The sequence below is a fragment of the Halyomorpha halys genome, unplaced genomic scaffold (assembly GCF_000696795.3).
Source record: "Halyomorpha halys isolate HHAL.00 unplaced genomic scaffold, Hhal_1.1 Scaffold999.1, whole genome shotgun sequence".
Lineage (NCBI taxonomy): Eukaryota > Metazoa > Arthropoda > Insecta > Hemiptera > Pentatomidae > Halyomorpha > Halyomorpha halys.
In genome coordinates, this window is record NW_027106312.1 from 334,407 (window position 1) to 354,630 (window position 20,224).

At 29.7% G+C, this 20,224-nt stretch overlaps 2 protein-coding genes across 2 annotated transcripts; one reads left to right on the forward strand and one right to left on the reverse strand.

Annotated features, from left to right (window-relative positions):
- The first annotated feature begins 374 nt into the window (after positions 1–374).
- LOC106687684 (small ribosomal subunit protein mS37) lies at positions 375–1,047 on the forward strand. The gene has a single exon (XM_014431700.3). It carries the CDS (start codon positions 572–574, stop codon positions 935–937), a length of 366 nt encoding a protein of 121 aa, XP_014287186.1. The 5' UTR covers positions 375–571; the 3' UTR covers positions 938–1,047.
- A 1,761-nt stretch (positions 1,048–2,808) lies between these two features.
- Positions 2,809–18,879, reverse strand: LOC106687695 (protein FAN). Its single transcript, XM_014431716.3, has 19 exons — positions 18,753–18,879; positions 18,450–18,671; positions 18,318–18,380; positions 14,693–14,786; positions 14,497–14,610; positions 14,233–14,418; positions 14,047–14,118; positions 13,776–13,966; positions 13,546–13,708; positions 11,116–11,270; positions 10,509–10,687; positions 10,062–10,193; positions 9,816–9,995; positions 7,862–8,114; positions 6,105–6,335; positions 5,379–5,467; positions 5,148–5,289; positions 4,223–4,332; positions 2,809–3,028 (listed from the first exon to the last, which is right to left on the reverse strand). Exons 1-19 carry the CDS (start codon positions 18,764–18,766, stop codon positions 2,943–2,945), a joined length of 2,676 nt encoding a protein of 891 aa, XP_014287202.1. The 5' UTR covers positions 18,767–18,879; the 3' UTR covers positions 2,809–2,942.
- Between the last annotated feature and the right edge of the window lie 1,345 nt (positions 18,880–20,224).

Here is a 20,224-nt window from a genome sequence, read left to right on the forward strand (position 1 = left end):
TTTTCCTCTCATTTGTGTTCTAATGTTTATGTCTACATTTAAATGAATAAAAACCTTTCCAAAGGTTCTACTCTGTGATTTTGATTTATATCTACTCAATTCAAAACACATCTTAAGTAACTTCTGGTACTCCAGTGAGGAGTTACATCAGTCTTGGCGAACAGGGTTGCATTAGGCCACAGTTATCATCTTCATTACGAATGAAAGTAACCAATTTTTACTATGTGGTATTTATTACTTATTATAATTTAAAATAAATTTACTTTAATACTTACGCAAACAATAAATACCTGTGAGTTTTTCTAAGAGGCTCCTTTGACTAAATTATAACCTTGTCACAGAGAAGGACAGGTTTTTATCTCTCTTCTATATTGAGGTATTGGTTAACCTACCCTTTAGATAGCAAATAAAGGTTTCATTAGGAAAAGTTTTATTTGTAGATAGTGTGCTTAGGATTTTCAATAAATTTTACTACTTTAATTGTAAAGTAAACAAAAAATTTTTTTTTATTGCCTGTATTTGGCATATAGTATTAAAGTGTTATCTAGCTTGTGTAGGTCTTTTTAAAAGTATGCGGAAAATTGGAAAACTAACTTCAGGATATATCCCAAGAGGATCATATGCCAATCCTAAATTGGTTCCTTTTGAAGAAGTTTTACCCCTTAAATTAAGAAACATGGTGTCTGGAAAGGGAGATAAATCCAGTTCAGGTGCATGCGTTCAAGAGATGTCAGTTATGTTTGCTTGCCTTAAAAAACATGACTTTAAACAAAGTCCCTGTGCAAAAGAAATATCATCATTTCAGAACTGTTATACAACTCATAAAGAGCAATTAGCTCAGAAACAGCAGCTAGAAAAAAAAGGGTTACTGGTACCAGGAGAAAAGCAACTGTCACACAAACAAGCAAATCTACTTTTAAAAAAATTTCCTAGTTGAAGTTTAAACTCCTATATTGATGTAGTTTTAAAATTAGTATTAATACTTACGTTTATGAACATGATTCATTATATAATTACTTTATTTAAATAAAATACATCGTTTTGTTATTTGAATAATTTATTTCAACATAGGTTATGTATGAAGCATGAAGATGCAAAAGGCGATAAATCCTGCCGGCAGTGAGTTAATGAGGGTTAAATCATATAAACTACTATCATATAAAATATTCACCTTTCATAATAGAAAAAAAATTGTTGTACTTTTAAGCTTATTGAATGATTAATGTATGTGAGGTTGTGAACTGCTGAACCCTGATTCTGTCAATGAAATTGTTCAGAAAAAAATTGTTATAAAGAAATAACTTGTAATTTTTGTATTGTATTCAAATTTTTCTTCTTTTAGATGTGGTTAAAGAGAATTTTTTTTTTTTTTTTATGTGTTGTCCAAAATTTGGTATTAACTATGGATGTATTAAGTTTTAAAAAGATTTTACTAGAAGAATGGAGTGTTGAATCATCATGCTTTGGAAGCAGTTATATTCACAAAACTGTTTTCTAAACTAGGATTAAATACATATTTTTCAAGAGAAATTATAATACATTATATGTTTATTATATAAATTGCATTAGGAATATATTATATATGTTAAAAATAAATTAATGAATGAAGGCCACTCAAATAAATGTGTAGTCCACATTATATTTTCCTATAAGATTTAATTATTAGTGTTGTCTATTTACTGATACACATACTTTTGTAAAAGTGAAATACCTCAAATTCATTCCAAGTGTTACCATAATAGTTTGTCAAAATACAACCTTTTATCAGTATAAATTTAAATGTCGAAAAAGACTAATTTATAGTGAGCTATCCCTCAGACTACAGAATTTTCATTTGTATTGTTTGTTCTTTTTTTTGTCTATTCTTTTCAGAGAACGTTTTATCACAAATTTACATCAAGCCAAAGATACTAAGAACACCAAATCCAAATTTTTTCAAGAATAAGTTGGAATCTGGCAAGCAGGTACTAAAGATAATCTTTGTTGTAATGTTTTGATAGCAGTTAGCATCATATTTAAAATCTAAGTGCATTTTTCTCTTTCGAAATTCTCAGTTACATTAGCAACAACCATAAAGCTTTATTTCCATAAACCTCAGCCAAGTCTAGAAAATGCATTTAAAAACCTGCTATTTCAATTCTGAACAGATGAAATCTAAAATTTGCTGGCTTTGCTTCTAAGAAAAGAATCTATAATAAACTATAGTTTATTTACTTGTCGAATATCTTGAATTTGTATTCAACATAACATTCAGTCATTGTTAAAATTGCTTTTTAGAAAAATTCCACATTTGTCATAAATGATAAGCTTTAAAATGATGAAAACTTAAAAAAGATTTCCTATATTAATGGCATAAAGAACTAATTTTTATTAAAGGAATTAACTTCTTGAATAAGTAGAAATGCATAATACAGTATATGATATGTATAACAATATTTTGAAAGAGCCATGTGTGACCCACTGTTTGCCAATTTTGGGTTTAATCATCAAGACCATAATCAAATGGTTTTAATCCTACTAATTTGGTACCTTATTTTCCTTATGTAATAAAGTTTGATTTTGCCATGATTAATGTTTTCAAATTGCAATCATCAAAATTAGCAGCCTAATATATTAAATTTACTAATCCTAGAAATAATGTAAGCATATGGGCCATTTATTAAACCAGCATATGAATAATAGAGATTAATAAATGGACTGTATTAGACACATTATGAACTATAGATTATCACTACAAGATGATTTTTCAACTATACCCATATCAGTATCTGCAAGAATACTTTGAACAGGGATAAAACAAAACATTCATTAATGATAAATATACATAAATTATATTTTTCATATAAAAATTAGTTAACATTACATATAATAAATAACTTTTAAAGACCAATCTATCTCTTAAAACAGCCATCAATAATATAACACAGCATCTTTAATATCTGTTATCTCCAAATTTTAACTTTTCTATCTTCACCACCAGTTACAATGACACTTCCATCATCAGCAGCAGTAATCGATAATACAGCACCTTAAAACAAGAATAACAAAAACCATTCAGCAATTAAATTGTAAAAAACAATATAAAATTGTTTACAAAGAAAATGAGAAACTTGGCAGTAAACTATTAGTATTGAATAGAAAAACTCTGGGACGATATACTCAGTGAATAATATTCTAGAACCAAAAATAGGTATGCAGGCCCATGACTAACAAAATTATAATCACATACATAAAGAAGTTTCCCAAGTAAGTCTGAATAGCTTCTTCACAATTTCTATAAGACTAACCAATTAAAAGTAACACCATGTTTTTAATTTGTAATAAAATTGAACATTACATTAATTTGAACTGTTAAAGGGAATTTGACCTTTTATAGTGTGGAATCTCTTTATCCTCTTTAGCAGGTCACAATATTTCTTTACAAACATTTTTCCTAATATATTTCACTTTTTAAGCTAATATCCATTTTTCATGGGAAAAAAATAAGGAAGTTCAAATTTTTGCATTAGTGAAAAAATTATCCAAGTAGATGCCATTTAAGTGCTTAAATAATTTCCTGAATCACAAAATACATTTTTATTCTTCTTCTTATAAGCTTTAATTCATTGCAAATGATCTGCCAGGGAGTAAGATAATCATTACATAAACCAATAATATACAGGATGTTCAGAAAGGATGGGTGTTATAAATAAATAAAATAACAAAGATCACAAAGGCAAATAATTTATTTATTAATAATGTAGACATAATGAAAAATCATTTACTAAAAATAATATTGCCTAAATAGTGAAATTAAAAAAAAAAGTGTAGGAATGCTACCCCCCTTTATTACAATTTATGATTTATTTTCTACTGGTCAACAGTGCGCTTTCTGGACCAAGAAATGAGAAAAAGGATTTCATTTCTACTAAAATCCCAAGAACCAGGCTCTATTGTAATGACAACCCTCCACCACATTGCCCACACATTTCTTTGTAATTTAAAGAAAAATATATTTCAGTCATTTCTGTATGCTATTTATTTAAACAATACTTTTTTTTTTCGAGATATTGTTTTATTATTTAATTAATTTAAGAACACTCCCCCTTTCTGGACAACCTGTATAATTTTGTTAATGAAGGTGGTATTCCAGTTAGAAAATTATAAAATATTATCAACAAATAAAGTCATTAAAACAATACAATAACTACACAATTATTTTGATAAAACATTTATATCTTACCTTGGTGAGCTTCAAACTGTTTTACAAGTATAACATTAATTAAATCCCACAAGTATAAACTACCCTGTGCTCCACCAACTAGAAGTGTTGTTCCATCCCATGCCAAGCATCTGAAACACATTAATATGTGTGCTACTAAGAACATATTGCTACTCCGGAAGAATAATGATGCAACTGTTAAAATTGATTTACTAGATGTTTCTAAATCGATATAATTGTACTAACAAAATTCCTCCCTTGGCGAATTTTTAAATACAATTACTTATACTTACAAACATCTAATATATGCATTTTTGAGCTCACCAACAATAAACTCAATTATACTAATTTACAGTTGCATCATTATTCTTCCAGACCAGCAATATATACTTTTGAGGCAATACTTCACATTAGACTTTTTTTAATTTGTTTATAAAGTGTTAATTTTGAATAAATGTTAATTCAGAAAATGGAACTTTTTTTATTTTTCAACTATTTCAACTCAGTGAACACACTAAATTCTCTAGCTTTTGAAAAAAGTTATTAAATTCAAGCTGGTTAGGTACCACAACCAAAGCTGATGTCATAACCACAATTCTAAAAATTTTAATTTTCTACAGAAAAAAAACTTTTGATTTTGACCACTTATTAAGATAAACAGTTGAGTATCAATAACAAGTGTAGAAAATAAGAAAATTATATTTTAAATGTGGTCAAAATTATTGAAATTTTATCATGAAAATTGGATGTGATTTGAGAATGAACCATATGACCCGTATAATGATATTATTTGTATAGCTTAACAAGATGTATCATTTTAAATGCAATTTTTTTCTAATAACAATAAAAGAATGATTCAGACTATATGAAAATATTTACAATATGAGTACACTGAATTCTGGATTTTAGAAAAGTAAATATTTTTGTATGATAGAATGATACTTACTTGAGTTTTTCAATGTGACATTTACTAAAAACGGTTGTGCCTGTGCAAAGATCAAATACTTTGAGGCTTTGATCATCACTGCAGGAAACAAGTTTGGTGCTATCAGGACTAAATTCCAAACAACTGACACTCTCTTTATGACCTTATAAAAAATATAAAATTTTTTATAATCATAAAACTAATTAATTTGAAATTTTGTTGGCTTATTCAAAAATTAAGGTTATTACTTACCAGGCAGGTTTTTGACAATGGAGAAGGAATTAAGGGACCAAAGAAATACTTCTCCTTCAGATGTTCCAGTTGCTAATAATGTATCTGACCTGGTGAAAGATAAATGAAATAACTAACTAAATATTTTAATTGTTAGAATTTTAAGATATGGTATACAAATCAGTTACATTTATTTTATCAATAGCTAACTCGTTCTAAGCTAAACTGTTAATGTTTAACCAACTAATGTATAAAGATTAAAAAAAACATAAGATCATGTATATGCAGATAAAATATAGTACATATCACTTCCACAGCTAAACAAGACACCAACTACTATCATATTCATTTATTCTGAACAGAAGAAAATAACATGGCAATGGAGTAGTAAATTTGATAAGTAAGTTTAGTATTATATTGATTTTATATAGAAAAATCACTAACTAAAACTGCAAATAATTTATGAGTTAGAAAACAAACTGTTCCTGATTGAAAAAAATTTGAAGATATTTGTTCCAAAACAGTCAACAGTTCAGACAAAAGAAGCACATTAAAAAAAAATGAAACTTAGAATGAGGCTTTTAATAAAATAAAATACGATTAAGCTAAAGCAAATGGTTTATTTATGAGGAAACAACAAAAACCAAATATTTATCATTTAAATTTTATAGAAAATTCTGTTTATTAAAGACAGGGTCCCGTCCAATCTGCTTCAGATAAGCAGTACCCTATTGCATCTTCAATTACCTGTTAACAGCCAAGGCAGTTATTTTATCATCATGGTCAAGCTGAGCTATCAGGGAAGAAGCTGGTTTAAGAGGAACATAAGGAAGCTTTACTTTCCATGCTCGTACACAACAGTCCCAAGAACCAGACAACAGAAGCTTCAAGCTAGGGGCCCAACAAAGGCAAGAGACAGCATCTTCATGGCCCCTCACTTGATCAACCACTCTACCACACTCAATATCATAAACTATTCTGAAAATGAGAAATATTTTTTAGGATATTCCTAAGTCTTATCATATTTGCTAAATCATATACATTAATAATAATCATTTGAGGTCAAAATGTTACTTATTTCAATAAACCTGATCCATCTAAACACTTATATATACTAGGTTTAATGTAACAATTTCATCATCACTGAAAGTAGTGTGCAGGAGGAAAAATTGATAATGAAACAAAATTTACCCTTATTTCAACAAAGTAAGCCAATAGTTGCAAGAACAGTCTGGGGAAGTACTGAAAATGTGAAAAATTTTGAATCTCAGTTATCAATGAAAATACACATTTTAAGGTTGTCCAAATAACCAACTCTCACAAAATGATTTGTGAGTGTGTATGTGTATTTAAAAAGTCTAGCTCAAAAATGGAAAAAAAAAATTATGAAACTGAAATTATACATTTGAAGTAGGTATGTGCTAGGGATATAATATAAAGTTTTAAAATACACTAACTAACCAGCAGTGCCCTCAGCATTGGCAACTTTTAATTAACTTGAAAAATAAAATTCGCATAGCAATATAGCCTAACAGTACTCTTACTTTCTGGACATGCCTCATATATCATCAGCTAAAGCTAAAGATTTAGAAAAACTAATATCTAACATACCAAGTCATAGAAGGTAAAGGAGAAGGTTGAAAAAGCATAAATAAATATTTTTGTTTTTGTCAAGGGTTGTAATGACAATAGTCAGTTTTATACTTTCATTTACCTATATATGGAAATATAGTAAGGGGAATAATTCCCATTCCATTATGAATAATAAAGAAATTGGTTATTGAAACAAGCAAGCATTCATTTTAACCCAGAGTAGGATGGTAATTTATGTAAACAGGTGAAAGTAATAAGATAAAGTTGTGTAATGTGCACATCGCACCAAATTTTTAATAGGAAAATTCTATAACATCTCAAGATACATGTGAACAAATTAAATGATAATATATCCCCTCTTCATGATGTCGCAGTATGAGAATTATTTTCCACAAAAACTTGGAACCAATCACTGTCACACTATAATCAGATCACTCTTCACCATTCTAGGTGAAATTAATGACTTGAGTCCTATTTCATGTAATATGGTCCAATGGTTAAAAAATAACTGAAATGAATTATCTATGATGATTTTTGCAACTAAATTTTAGTTGATACCTGAGATCATTGACAGATAGAATATGTTAGATTTGTGCCAAAAACATGGACTCAATTGAAGTTCTTAAGTTCTGTTATCCCAGAACCTAGCATTAAAAGTCAACTTTCGTATAAACCATCTTTTTGTAATTTAAATCAGGAAACAGAGGAGCTGGGACTTGATCATTTAATCTAGCAGCTCGTCTAAGCTGGTGACCTTAGTAGACAAAGTACTAAATAGTAAATTTATACAAAAGTACTCAAGTTGTGAACAATAATAAAAATGTTAGTATTAAAGAAAATTATTAATTAGCATTGTCATATAATTAATATATAATATCAGATACAATACATAAGAACAAATAAATAATTACAGGGTAGAATCAAAACTAGCAGCAATTGCAGTAGATGATTCTGGAAGAAGACAGACAGATGACAAAGGAAGATTTCCAAGAGATACACTCCTTTCACGAGTTCCAGCAAGACAGTTATGGATCTTAAGAATCCCATCTCTGCCAACTGAAGCAACAAGCCTTGCATCATTAGATAGGCATACGCTTGTTATTCCTTCTTTATGACACAGCAATTCCTCACGAACTTCGATATTATCAATATTTTTCCACTTAACTGAAAATAAAGTCAACCATTATGTCATATCAATTGATACATGCACACAGTGACAATCTATACTAATAGACACTGACACTTCTTTCCAATGGACTTCTCTCATTAGACAATTTTTTAAATACACTGGCCTGGAAAAATAAGAATTTAATCTTTGCAACGGACATCCCTATTTCGGGTGGAGAGGGTCAAAATATCATCATATGTACCCTTCTGAACAGACACTTAAAAAATATTAAAAATTAAGAAAAGCATAAGTATGGTTTTATGTTTTGACATAAAAGGTATGTATATTTAAATAATCTATCTCCTAATGACACTCAAGAAACTTTTCATTTAAATAAAGTGAATTTTGATGTAATTCTAATTAACTTATTCAGAAATAAACCTACACTTAAGTAAGTGAAATAAACTAATTAACTATAAGTGAGTTGTGCTGCTAAAGTCTAAAGTGTGTTTTGAGTTTATTAGTTTGCAGTATTGGGCAAAATAAATTAATAACCTACGAATATTAATATTTTCAGTGTCATTTACAAGTATATAAGTACTACAGTAATGTAATCTGACTTTAAAAGTGCTGGTGAGTATGTGTCCCTTATTTTCCTAGTATTTTTCAGCTTCATAATCACATTACTCATTACAAATACTACATTTTCAAACTTAAACCATTTAGGTGTAAACTTCACTGCCTTCGATCAATTTGATTCTACAGATATATATCTTGTAGTATTTGATTTTTTTTTACATAATGAAGTGTAGATAGTTGACCATAGATTAATAAGAAGAGAAGATGATGATCAGGGGGTGCGGTCAGCAAAAAAAAACACAAATAAACAAAAATTATTTATTTTTAACGTCAACATGAATAAATAATTTTTGTTTATTTGTGTTTTTTTGGTGACAGCATCCCCTTCACCCACCATCTCCTCCATTTATTCCTTTTCATTTTATACTTAATTTTTTAAATCCTTTTTATTTTTCTATGTACTGTTTCTGATCTAATAAGAGATTAGTTCTGAAGATTGGATTGTAAAGGGGCTTTTGAATTGGATTATCAAATTTTCCATGAAGTATTTATATTTTGTCCTTCTCGCCTGTTGGCAGTTTTAAAGAAATACTCTTATTTTTTTATTTAATAATATTTATATATTTTAAATTCTAAAAATACTTTATGTATAAATGGAATAAAAAATTGTTTTAATACACTTGTTTTAATATGAGCATATATATGTTCATTTATTACTAAGCACTATTAATACTCCTCTACAGACACCACTCTGCAACGGATAAATTATCAGATTGTAGAGAGGTTTCACTGCACATATATATGTACATTAATTATTTTAAAATTTATTTATTACATTTTTAACCAAAATTATCAATAATTCAAAGAACAAGTAAATTAAGAAATTTATTTGTTCATTAGATCAACTATTTTATTATTACTTGTATTCATAATTTATTTCCTAGAAACTTGCCAATAAGAAATCGATGTACAAACATTTAAATACAAATAAAAAATATATAGCCTAGTTACAAACATAGTAAGGTTCATTAGGCAACAATTTTCAGATAGAAAAAATCATATTTGACCACAACGCCTAAAACTTATTAGTAAACACTCAGTCAAAGATATAGTAAAGTTTTTCGAGGCCATGTAGTTTGAATAATCTCCTGTTATTGATAATAGAAATAAATACTAACCATGAGGCACAGTTAATGACTGTGGTATATTATGAATGACTTTTGCTGGGTGCGGATGAGTAAAAATTTGTCTTGGAACTTGGCCAAATTCCATTATCTGAACTTCTTTTGAATGTCTCTCATTCCAGTCTTTAATATTTTCAAGATCAACAGATCCTTCGTAACAAAGGTAATAAAATACTACAACAGAAAAAGAAAATTAATTGACAAGAATGATAAAATATCAAATATTTAAACAATTTATACCATTATTTGCTTTTTCTGCTTCGTCTCCCCGTTGTTTATAACCAAAGATGAGATCGATCCAATGATGTAAATTTGAAGAAACATAATCCGACTCAAGAGCTTCTCTCAGTTTCAGAACAAAATCTTCTCTATCTGTATAAACAAATTTTAATTATAAGTTAATGATTATTTGTAAGAAAATAATAATCTTAAAATAAAAAATTGCGAATTGACACATTCATAATTTAAAATCTTTTCATTATAAATGGATATCAATTACCTGGACATAAAGGGGAAACTTGCTCTGGAATATAAGTACTCTTTACATAAAGTAAATGTATTCTGTTCTTACAAAAGGAACCATTTAAAATTTTCTATTTTAAATATTTATGGGAACATGAGAGCAGAATATAATTTTAATGATTTGTTTATTAGATATTAGGAAAATAAATTAATTTTCATACTAACCAGAGGCCCAAGGGGGAAGTTGAACATTATTCACTTTTGTACCATCACACCTGTAACCAAACTGAATTCCTTTTAGATTGTCAAGAAAATCTCCTCCGGAAGAAGTATCATAAAACTCAGGGACTAGTTCCTTGAAATCTGACATATTTGTCTGAACATTTCTCCAAACATCACTTACACTAAAAAAAAAATATTAACTATTTATACATATATACAAGTTTTTGTTTGGGAGGAAAACCTACAAGGAGTCAACAGAAACATAGATTAGATGGAGGGTTGTATTGGGAGGTTTCAATGAATATTTGTAGTTTGGTGGGGTTCAGTGGAGGTATGCATGCTGAAATAGTTTGTTCTATTAGCATCCAACATTCACATTTGTTAAGTCTCATTATTACAACATATATAAGGACATTTCTCTTTCAAATTGCTTTTTAATTTGTTTATATGTAAGCAAATACTTTCCATTGCTATACAGCATATATATGTTATACATAGGAAAGTGAATGTTAAAATATATTCTCTTCAATTTTTTTTTGTTTTGATGACAGCAATGGACCAAATACTTAATAATTGGGTAAAAATTAAAAAAAAAAAAACTATAATATACCTGTTAAACATTCGATCAGGGTGATCAAATCGTCCATTCTGCAGACATAACATATAATGAGGATATTTCCTAACAAGATAAAATAGAACAAAACCAGGAGCTGAATAATGAGAACCATAGAGAAATTTAGGTTCTGGCATTTCTTCATATCTTTCCTGGAAAAATTTGATTTATTAAGTACGAATGTCCCAACAGTTGTTAGATTTAACATAACTTCAATCCCATTTTTAAAAATAAATAAAACACAAGGTTTTCATAAAAGTAATTGTGTACATAAAAAATACTTTTATCAGCAGTAAGCAGTGAACCATTAGTAGAAAATATGAGTCTAGACTTTAAAAATATGAAGCAGAAATTCATAACTGAGTGTCAAATGTCAATGAATGTGTAGCCAAAAGGAGTGTGATCTTGGTAGTTTTTATCCAAATTTCTTGCATGGTTAACCGATGAGTAACTATTTTAAGCAGTTTATTAAATTCTGGATTCGAAGCTCATTTATCCAGGAAAACTCCTTTGGCTAATTACTAGATTTAAAATTAATAATAAATAGCTCTTTATTCCTCAAATAAAAATTATGCAATATACAATTGACCCGTTAACTCTGATTAAATCAGATTAGTTTAACCAAAAAGAATGAAGGAGTCTCTAATATAATGGAATCAAATGTTTTTTTTGTTTTTTTTTACTAGGTTACTGTGAAGAATTAGAGATGTAAGAGTTTGTAAACTCTTTCACCTATAAAATTTTATTTGTGTGAAACTGTACAGTTTTCTACTTCTACAGCACAATTTTTTTAACATACCCTTCACACCAAGTTCCATTAGTTCAATGTGAACCAAAAATTACAATTAATCTTTGGATAATATACAAAAATATCAAAATTAATAAGTTCCACAACATCACATGAAGAGTACAGATGGAAGACAATGGTAGAGGTCCCTCAGGGGTTCTTAGATGACAGTATTTAGCACGCTACCCACCTTTTAAGGTATTTATCCTTGGTAAATATAAGGTACTAATTTTTTTTTAGGTTTGAGCAGAATGAAAGGAGACTGTCAAACCATCGTTCACATAATTATAATTCAATAGAGTTCTCGATTTTGAAGTCTAGATACAAAACAGATTCGTCCAGCATAAATAGATACCTCTGTTAGACAACATCTAAAAACTAGACTATCTCTCTCCTCTTTGGCATAATTGATAGTAGCATAATCAGTGTTAATGTCAATAAAGTGCTAACTAGGAAAACAAAATTACCAATATCTAATTAATTTTGATCCATAGTCACTCTCTTCATGTATATCGGAAGGAAGTTTCAATGAAAATTTACTGAATAATACCACTACAATGGTAGTACACTAAAAGGAGGCAAAACTTTAATAGCATGTAAAATGTATGTCAAAAGTATTGAGAATTTAAAGAGACCTTTGATTCTACTTATTTTCTATTAGTTAATTTTTTTTTTTTTTTTTTTTAGAGATATAACTTATTTTTTTATATTAAAAGGTACATGATGAAAAAAACAAAATTCATTTTATTTTACAAATTTTCAACATAACAATAAAAAATATAGGTGGTAAATGTAATGTAAACAGAAATCATAATATGGAAACATAATTCAATTTTAATCAAAAAAATATACTGATGTGATCGTATAGAGATAACATATTAGTGTGGTTTTAATAAAATTCTGCATTTAAAATCAAGTTTTGTAACAAAATTTAGCAGTAAAACTAATACAAGGGCCTAAAATTTCCTTAGGCTTTTTGAACTTGATCCAACTTCCGACTATCTGAGAATGTCTGTTATAAAATTTTAATTATGCTTATATAATGAAGTTTAAGCTAAAAATCAATGATATAATAAAATTTATAATGAATAACACCGAAATATGGGAAGGGAAAAAAAAAGTGCATTCCTTATTGAGAGATATGGCAAATCAATAATATCGGTTTTTGTACCACTTAACTCTTTAACAAGAAGTATCTTTCATTCTCTTAACTGCCAAAATTAGCTATTCAACGGTTGATGAAAATTGAAACAAGACATAAAAATTCAGAATTAATGACAACTTTCCCAACTCTCACAAAATTAACTGTTTACTTCCAACCATACAAAATCACCAACTTAGTCCAAGATTTCCTGGCAAGAGTTAAATAAAAGAGGATGCTGAGTTAAACCATTAAATTTCCTATTAACTTGACTAAAATTGTATTTTACACTAGCCATGTTTTCTCTTTTAGCCAAACCCCCAACCATTTCTTCTTCATGATATTTACAGACAAGGATGACACCTTCATCAAGTATACAGTAGTAAAAAAAAAAAACTATAAGTGATATCATAAAATCTAAGTTTCACTCACATATAAAAACTTTTGTGATGATAGTAAAAGTTATTACATATTGACATGTAAAATTTATAAATCATACCTTTAATTTGTGAAATCTTTCAAGGTTAAGGGCTCCAATGGGTTTTGTCAAATCACGAAATGATCTTGGATTATCCAGATCTAATTCAGGAGAAGTATAGTCAGAAACAACCCATGGAAAAACAGGATACTGAGTTAAATCATTAAATGTCCTATCAGCTTGGCTAAAATCATTTTTGATAAAACTAACTAATTTAATGATACCACTATTAAATATTGTCTTTAATATACCTGTTCAGATATAGAAGGTAATCATAATTTGAAATAGAACCATTAACCCAATGAAGTGCCATTATTTCCTGTTGTGAATCATCTAAATGCAATGAAGGCTGAGCGAGAAGGGCTTCATACAATTCATCACGTTTCGATCTATTCTTCAATGAAAGGTATAGATGATTTTCTCCACATTGAAGCTCTAGACCCTCGCAAATGAGAAATTAAGTTAACTTAAAGAAAATGAGGATTTACTAAAATCTTCAATTTATCAATCATGAATTATTACCACATGCTGCAAAAGAAATCTACGTTTGATTATATTCTTTATGTCCTTCAGATTAATTTTCAAAATATGGTACTGAAAATTTCGAAATATATTAATATTTTGATTTAAATTTTATGGCTTATATACCTAAAACTACATTCAACAACATAAATAAAGGAATCAAATGTTTACTCAAGAATTAATTACTGGTTCAATCTTGTTGAATGGTTGGTAATATAATGTAGATGTTGAAAGGATAATTCGTCCATGGTTCATAACTAAAGGAGTAATTTTATGACCAGTCATTTCTAAAACAATTCGTTCATCCACATCATGCAGCCATAAAGGATCAAACTTTACAAGAGACTGTCGAGATAGTTCTATAGCAGCAACCTATTTAAGACAACTGGTAAAAATTGGTTTACCCACAACATTACTACAAGTTCCAAAAATATATATTTTTTTTTTTACCATTTGGTTTTGTTCTGCAGCAGGTAAAGTAGAAGCCCTATGAAGTTGACACACTAAAGGTAAACAGTCTTTTATATTAGCATAATTCAATGAAAAAAGAAATGTTCTTTCGTTCTGAAAAAAATTTTTCCATAAATAGATACCAAATTACTTCTATGATCCCACTATAAGAATGATATTTGAAACTTTAACTTACGTTTTTAAACTTATATGGAGCTAAAATATTTCCTTCAAATATTTCTACATACTGATTGCAAATTACTTCCAGCACATTGGTGTTGGTTTCATCTCTAAACAGTTAATAATAATATTATTATTATTATTATTTATTAATAAAACCAAATAATTATTAATAATACTCTGGATGGAGCAAATAATCCTTAACCAATACAGCAGTAGTTTCCAACTAGCAGAATTCCACTTTATTGAATTCAGAATTCCAGACCATTAAGACATAAATTGAGCCAGACCAACCCTAACTTCCAACTTAGGACCCCTTCAGGAAATTAGGTTGCTTAAAAGAGCATTTTGAAATTACCTGCAGGAATCTTTCAACTAACAATCAAACATCAGGAAAGGTGAACAAAAAAAAGTCATAACATTAAGTTCCTACAAAATATGTTGCCGGACCCTCCCGCATCACTCATGGCCCATCTTTGGTCACCAGACCACCAATTGGAAGCCACAGTAAAGAAGCAAGAAATACTAATAATACATATAATATAATTTTATGTTCATATTATGGCAATGCTATTTTAATGAACAGCAGTTTAAGACAATAATTTCACATCAAGATTAAAAACCCAGAACTAGCATTAAACAACATAACAGCAGTGAAAGTTTTTTAACACATGCTATATTTAGAAAACATTTCAATTATTAAACATTAAACCAATACTCTAATATTAATTTTAATATTTGTCTGAGGAGGAGGTAAAGGAGGTAGCTCCCATTTTACAATTCCTCAAAAAACTGTAAAAATATTTCCTGATACTGTAAAGTTATGTGAAAAAAATATATTGCAAAACAATTTTCTGATAAATTATCTATTTATTTGAAACTTTAAGTGAAAGACAGTAAATATATTGTTGTGTACAGAGAATTAACAATAATAATAATGCGACTGGAGCACTGGCTTCCGAAGGAGAACAAACCTGAACCATGTTCAAATCATAAGCTTTGGATCACAAATTCCAATAGCACAGTTATGTGGTTAAAATTATAAATAGAACACTCATGTGTATATGGGGTATGCATTAAAGAGCATAAAATAAAAAACTAAACCAAAAATGATATAACAATCAATATGCATTTGGTCCAATATGCGATTTTGTTGAGCTATATTCAAACTATGCATTAGAGACGTGCTTCTTCCTATGTCCTGCCCATGCCCTTTCTCTTTCAACTTTAATGTGTGACATGGGAAATAAGAGACATACCTGCAAAATTTCCTTTCAAATTGAAAGGGAAAGAGCACAATGTAGAAGGGGCTACCCTCAAACTAATGTCTCTAAGGAGGAATATCTATTCCTCTAGAAAAATATATCTCTGTACTTCAATCTGAAATACTAGCCATCAGTTATTGTTGTCAATATTCTTTCAAATAAATGATTGAAGGGTAAACATGTAACATCATACACCAACAGCCCAGTGAAGATAAGGATAAAATGTATAACATTACATGTATATGTTTTAGAGTTAACACTCTAGGTTATAACTAACCTAACATAATAGAGTAGTGGTGAAGTATCGTAATGGAGCTCTAAATAATCTAGTCCTACATAAATACATAAGCTTGACAAGATGCCAAGGCACTCTGATATAAGAGGTAATAAAGAAACCAATAAGTTGACAAGAAAATAATCAGAATGTGTTCCAATAACAACAGACATAAGCCTATGTTGAGCGAACATGATAGTATAAGTGGCTTACTACAAAAAAGCCAAACAATAAGGGCAACACAAAAATACACCAACATTCCAAGCTCTTTCTAGAAGCGCTATGTGAAAAAAAAGAAGCAAAATGCTGCTTCAACTAGATAGAATCAAGTTAAAGAAAATCAAAGGGATACAAGTCACTGAAAACACAAGAAACATATCTTTAACCGTAAGTTGACAGGATCAGCAAGTGTAGATTCAAACATAGTAAGGACAAAGCAGCTAATCACATCATCTGCTGGAGTGATAGGTTCACAAGTTTGAGATTTATGGCATTTGGTATGGATCGTATAGTGGGCAGAGGCAGTACCTAGACAATATGAAGTAATTAATTCACTGAAATTATTGGACTTTGCTAAATCTACTAATCATGAGTTTCAAGCATCTTATTGATATGGCACACAACAACCCTTAAAAGGTCCTGGAGTAATATCCCAGTAAAGATATACTTCTAATATAAAAGTTATTTGAGTTATTTTATAACTTTGACTTTATTATAGGAAAAACCAAGATTTATGATATGGGCCTTAAGTTTGGTTAGTAGAATATTTTAACATTGAGACTAAGACTGCTCCAGCAACCTCTTTAAGAATTTTATCAGTTCGAAATAAATCTGATCACTGAGTAAAAGAAACTAATGGTAAGAATACAGAACAAATTTCATACCAATTACTAAGCTGCCACATATACCTGAGATGGACAAAATATTTATATGAAGAACTACTGATAGTTTTCACTCGTCAGTCCTGAGATTTGCTTCTTAAATTAAAATTGTTGGACAGGTAACCACTGTTTTAATTCACTACAGAGTTACATTATAGAAAAAAGAGTAGGAGACACAGATGAACCTAAGGGACACTGAAGGAGAGGGGAGTGTCTTAGTTGAAGGTTGGCAGAGAACAACTACATAAATTATATGAGAGGAAGAATTTGACGGACTTAAACCCCTTTATAAAAGGAAGTTAAGGAACCTAAGGGACACTGAAGGAGAGGGGAGTGTCTTAGTTGAAGGTTGGCAGAGAATAACTACATAAACTATATGGGAGGAAGGATTTGACCAACTTAAACCCCTTTATAAAAGGAAGTTTTGGTAGTTTGGTACTTAATGTTTTGTCAGGTGTTGTTGACAACTTCCTTAAATCAAACTGTACTGCAGCAAGAGAACACTAGAAATAGGAGACGATTTATACAATGCAGCTGTCACAAATACAATGAAAGTTTAGGGTTATTCTAACACTTGAACTAACTTCTAGAGAAACTACACATTACAACACTTATACAATAGACAATCACAGCACTGAAGGATGTCAATAATAAACTATGTTTCCTGCCTAACAAGGGTATAAGGTTTAACAAGTGTCACCAACTAACACACTCTTAAGGAAATAAAATTTACCGACATCCATTAAGTTTCCTTGGTGGAATTTATTTAATTAAGAAATAAGTTCTTCCAAATATAGTATTCAGATGATTCACCTCATATATTAAAAAGATCTTAGGAATTATCCAAAGGTTTTTAGCAGGATTTAAAAATAATTAGCAATTCGGTTTTATTTTTTTAAGAATGCAACATGAAGTATGATTATTCAGCCTGGGGTCTTCTTCCATAAATAAGTACCATATTACAATGTTATAGCAACAATTATACCCTCAGATTCCTGATAAAACAAATTAGAATGCTAATTAAAGGACATAAAAATGCTTAACCTGGTCTGTTAAAGGATGATAAGATAAACTAGATATGATAAGATAATTAAAAGAAGACATTAATTCAAGCTAATAAATAATATTAAAGTTTACAAAAATCTACAAACAGTGAAATTGTTTTCAGTACTAAATAATGAAATAATTCCTATTACTGTAATAGAATCAATCTCTACTTACCCTATTTGAAAATCAGGAACATAGCCTTGCACAATGGTCAGATACCCTGGCCTATGAGGAGCACTGATTCAACCAAAACAATTAATTAAAAAAACAAAACAAAATAACCAGGAGAACAGGAAATTAACATACCTATTGGTTTTGCTACTTTCATGGTGTTTAATTTCTTTACATTCTTTCAACAAAATTTTGATGATGGGCTTTAAATGATCTTGAGGATCAAATACAAGTGATTTGGAACAGATTTTCAAGCGACCTACTTCAGATGAGTTTTGATTATCTGATTTTACTTGAAGATGTACACTGAAGTCTTCAAAATATACTTCTCCAGGTTCAAGAAGTAGCAAAGAAAACCTGTAATTCATCGTAAATTATCTTATGCATAAAATCAGGTTGAAGGTGAACATAGAACTTGTCGGGTTATTTATTCCAAACCTGTGCTTATCCATATTGTTGAGATTACTAAAGTCAAAACAGAAGCCATATAATACTCAACAAAACCATTGACATCGCACACTACTTTCAACGGAAGGTAACAAGTGGTTAGCCAGTTGTTACGCTGATTTCAATAGTTTGTCATAATATTTATAATTTGTAAAAATCATGTTTTTCTAAACAACAATTGATGAAAATTAACCTCCCTCCAGAGGGAATACCGAAATGGTAAATGTTTAATTTAGCTCTAAGCAAAGCGGGTTCTTAAAAAAAAAAATTAGTACCATCAACTTCTAATTGCAGCAAAAAAAAAGTGTTGATTTTATTTTGAATTGGACGTGATAGTACTATAGAATGATATCAATTTCTCTACTGGTCTTATGTACCAAAGCCAATAATGCTGTCACACAGTAACCCCAGTCTACGGTACCATCTATGTAGCACATCAAATACAAAATGAAAAAAAACTCTTTTGTCATGCCACTATTAATGCAAAGCAGCGATATGTAAATAATATAGCAATCCTAAATACTCACTAAAATTCAAAAATGCCTAATAGACCCTATAACAGAATTTAATAAAATAAACTTACCGGTTTTAAATTGAAAAACCGACCCGTTTGTCGACATTGACCAACATACTCGCTAAAAGTTTCTATTTGAAAAGTAAGATAAATAAGGCTACCACGAAGGGCGGGTTTCAGATAAAAGTTTTTAATTTCTTATAATTTTCAAAGTTTTTTATTGATCAAATTTCTTATTATATGCAACTACTTCAACTTGAAAATGTAGATTCAAAGGTATAAGTAGTTGTAGTAGTTATAAGAAGCTGAAGAGTGAAGACATTCTGAACCTTTGAGCTGGTACTTCCTAGTGTATGGTGTTGTAGCGGTACATCCTGCTATTAATACTGCAGTGCTTGCTTGTGTTCTGGTGCTAAATCCAGTTGAACTCCTGCTGAGACTCCTGGACCAATTGGACACACAGGTTAATAGTATAATATATAATATACAGTGCCTTCCTTGGTCCAGCTAGAGAGTGTTTATTTAGATAGAGACAAGAGTGTTAAAATTAGTCAGAGATACAGTGGAAGGTGGCTTCCCCCCCCCCCAGCATTCCCTACCACCACCAATCAGAATGAATGAATCTTCAGTTACTTCAATGGAAGGGGTAGTTGAGACTACTCAGCCCATTGCCGACTTAGTGCAGCCATCTTTGGTTCAACCACTGGCAGGATCAAGTTATAGGAGTTGTAAGTACACACGTCTCCATGGTCTTAGAGTGCCCACAGATCCAACGAGAGGCAAAGAGGCCGGAAGATGACAAAACCTGGCAATTTTACAGCTGGAAGAAATGATTCCGACCTCGACCTACAGTCGATAAGAAGACTAATAGTTTTGCAGACGACACTATCTTTGATATATTCAGAAAAGAGAAGAGGGGAAAACGAGCTGAAGAGCCCACAGAGCCCAA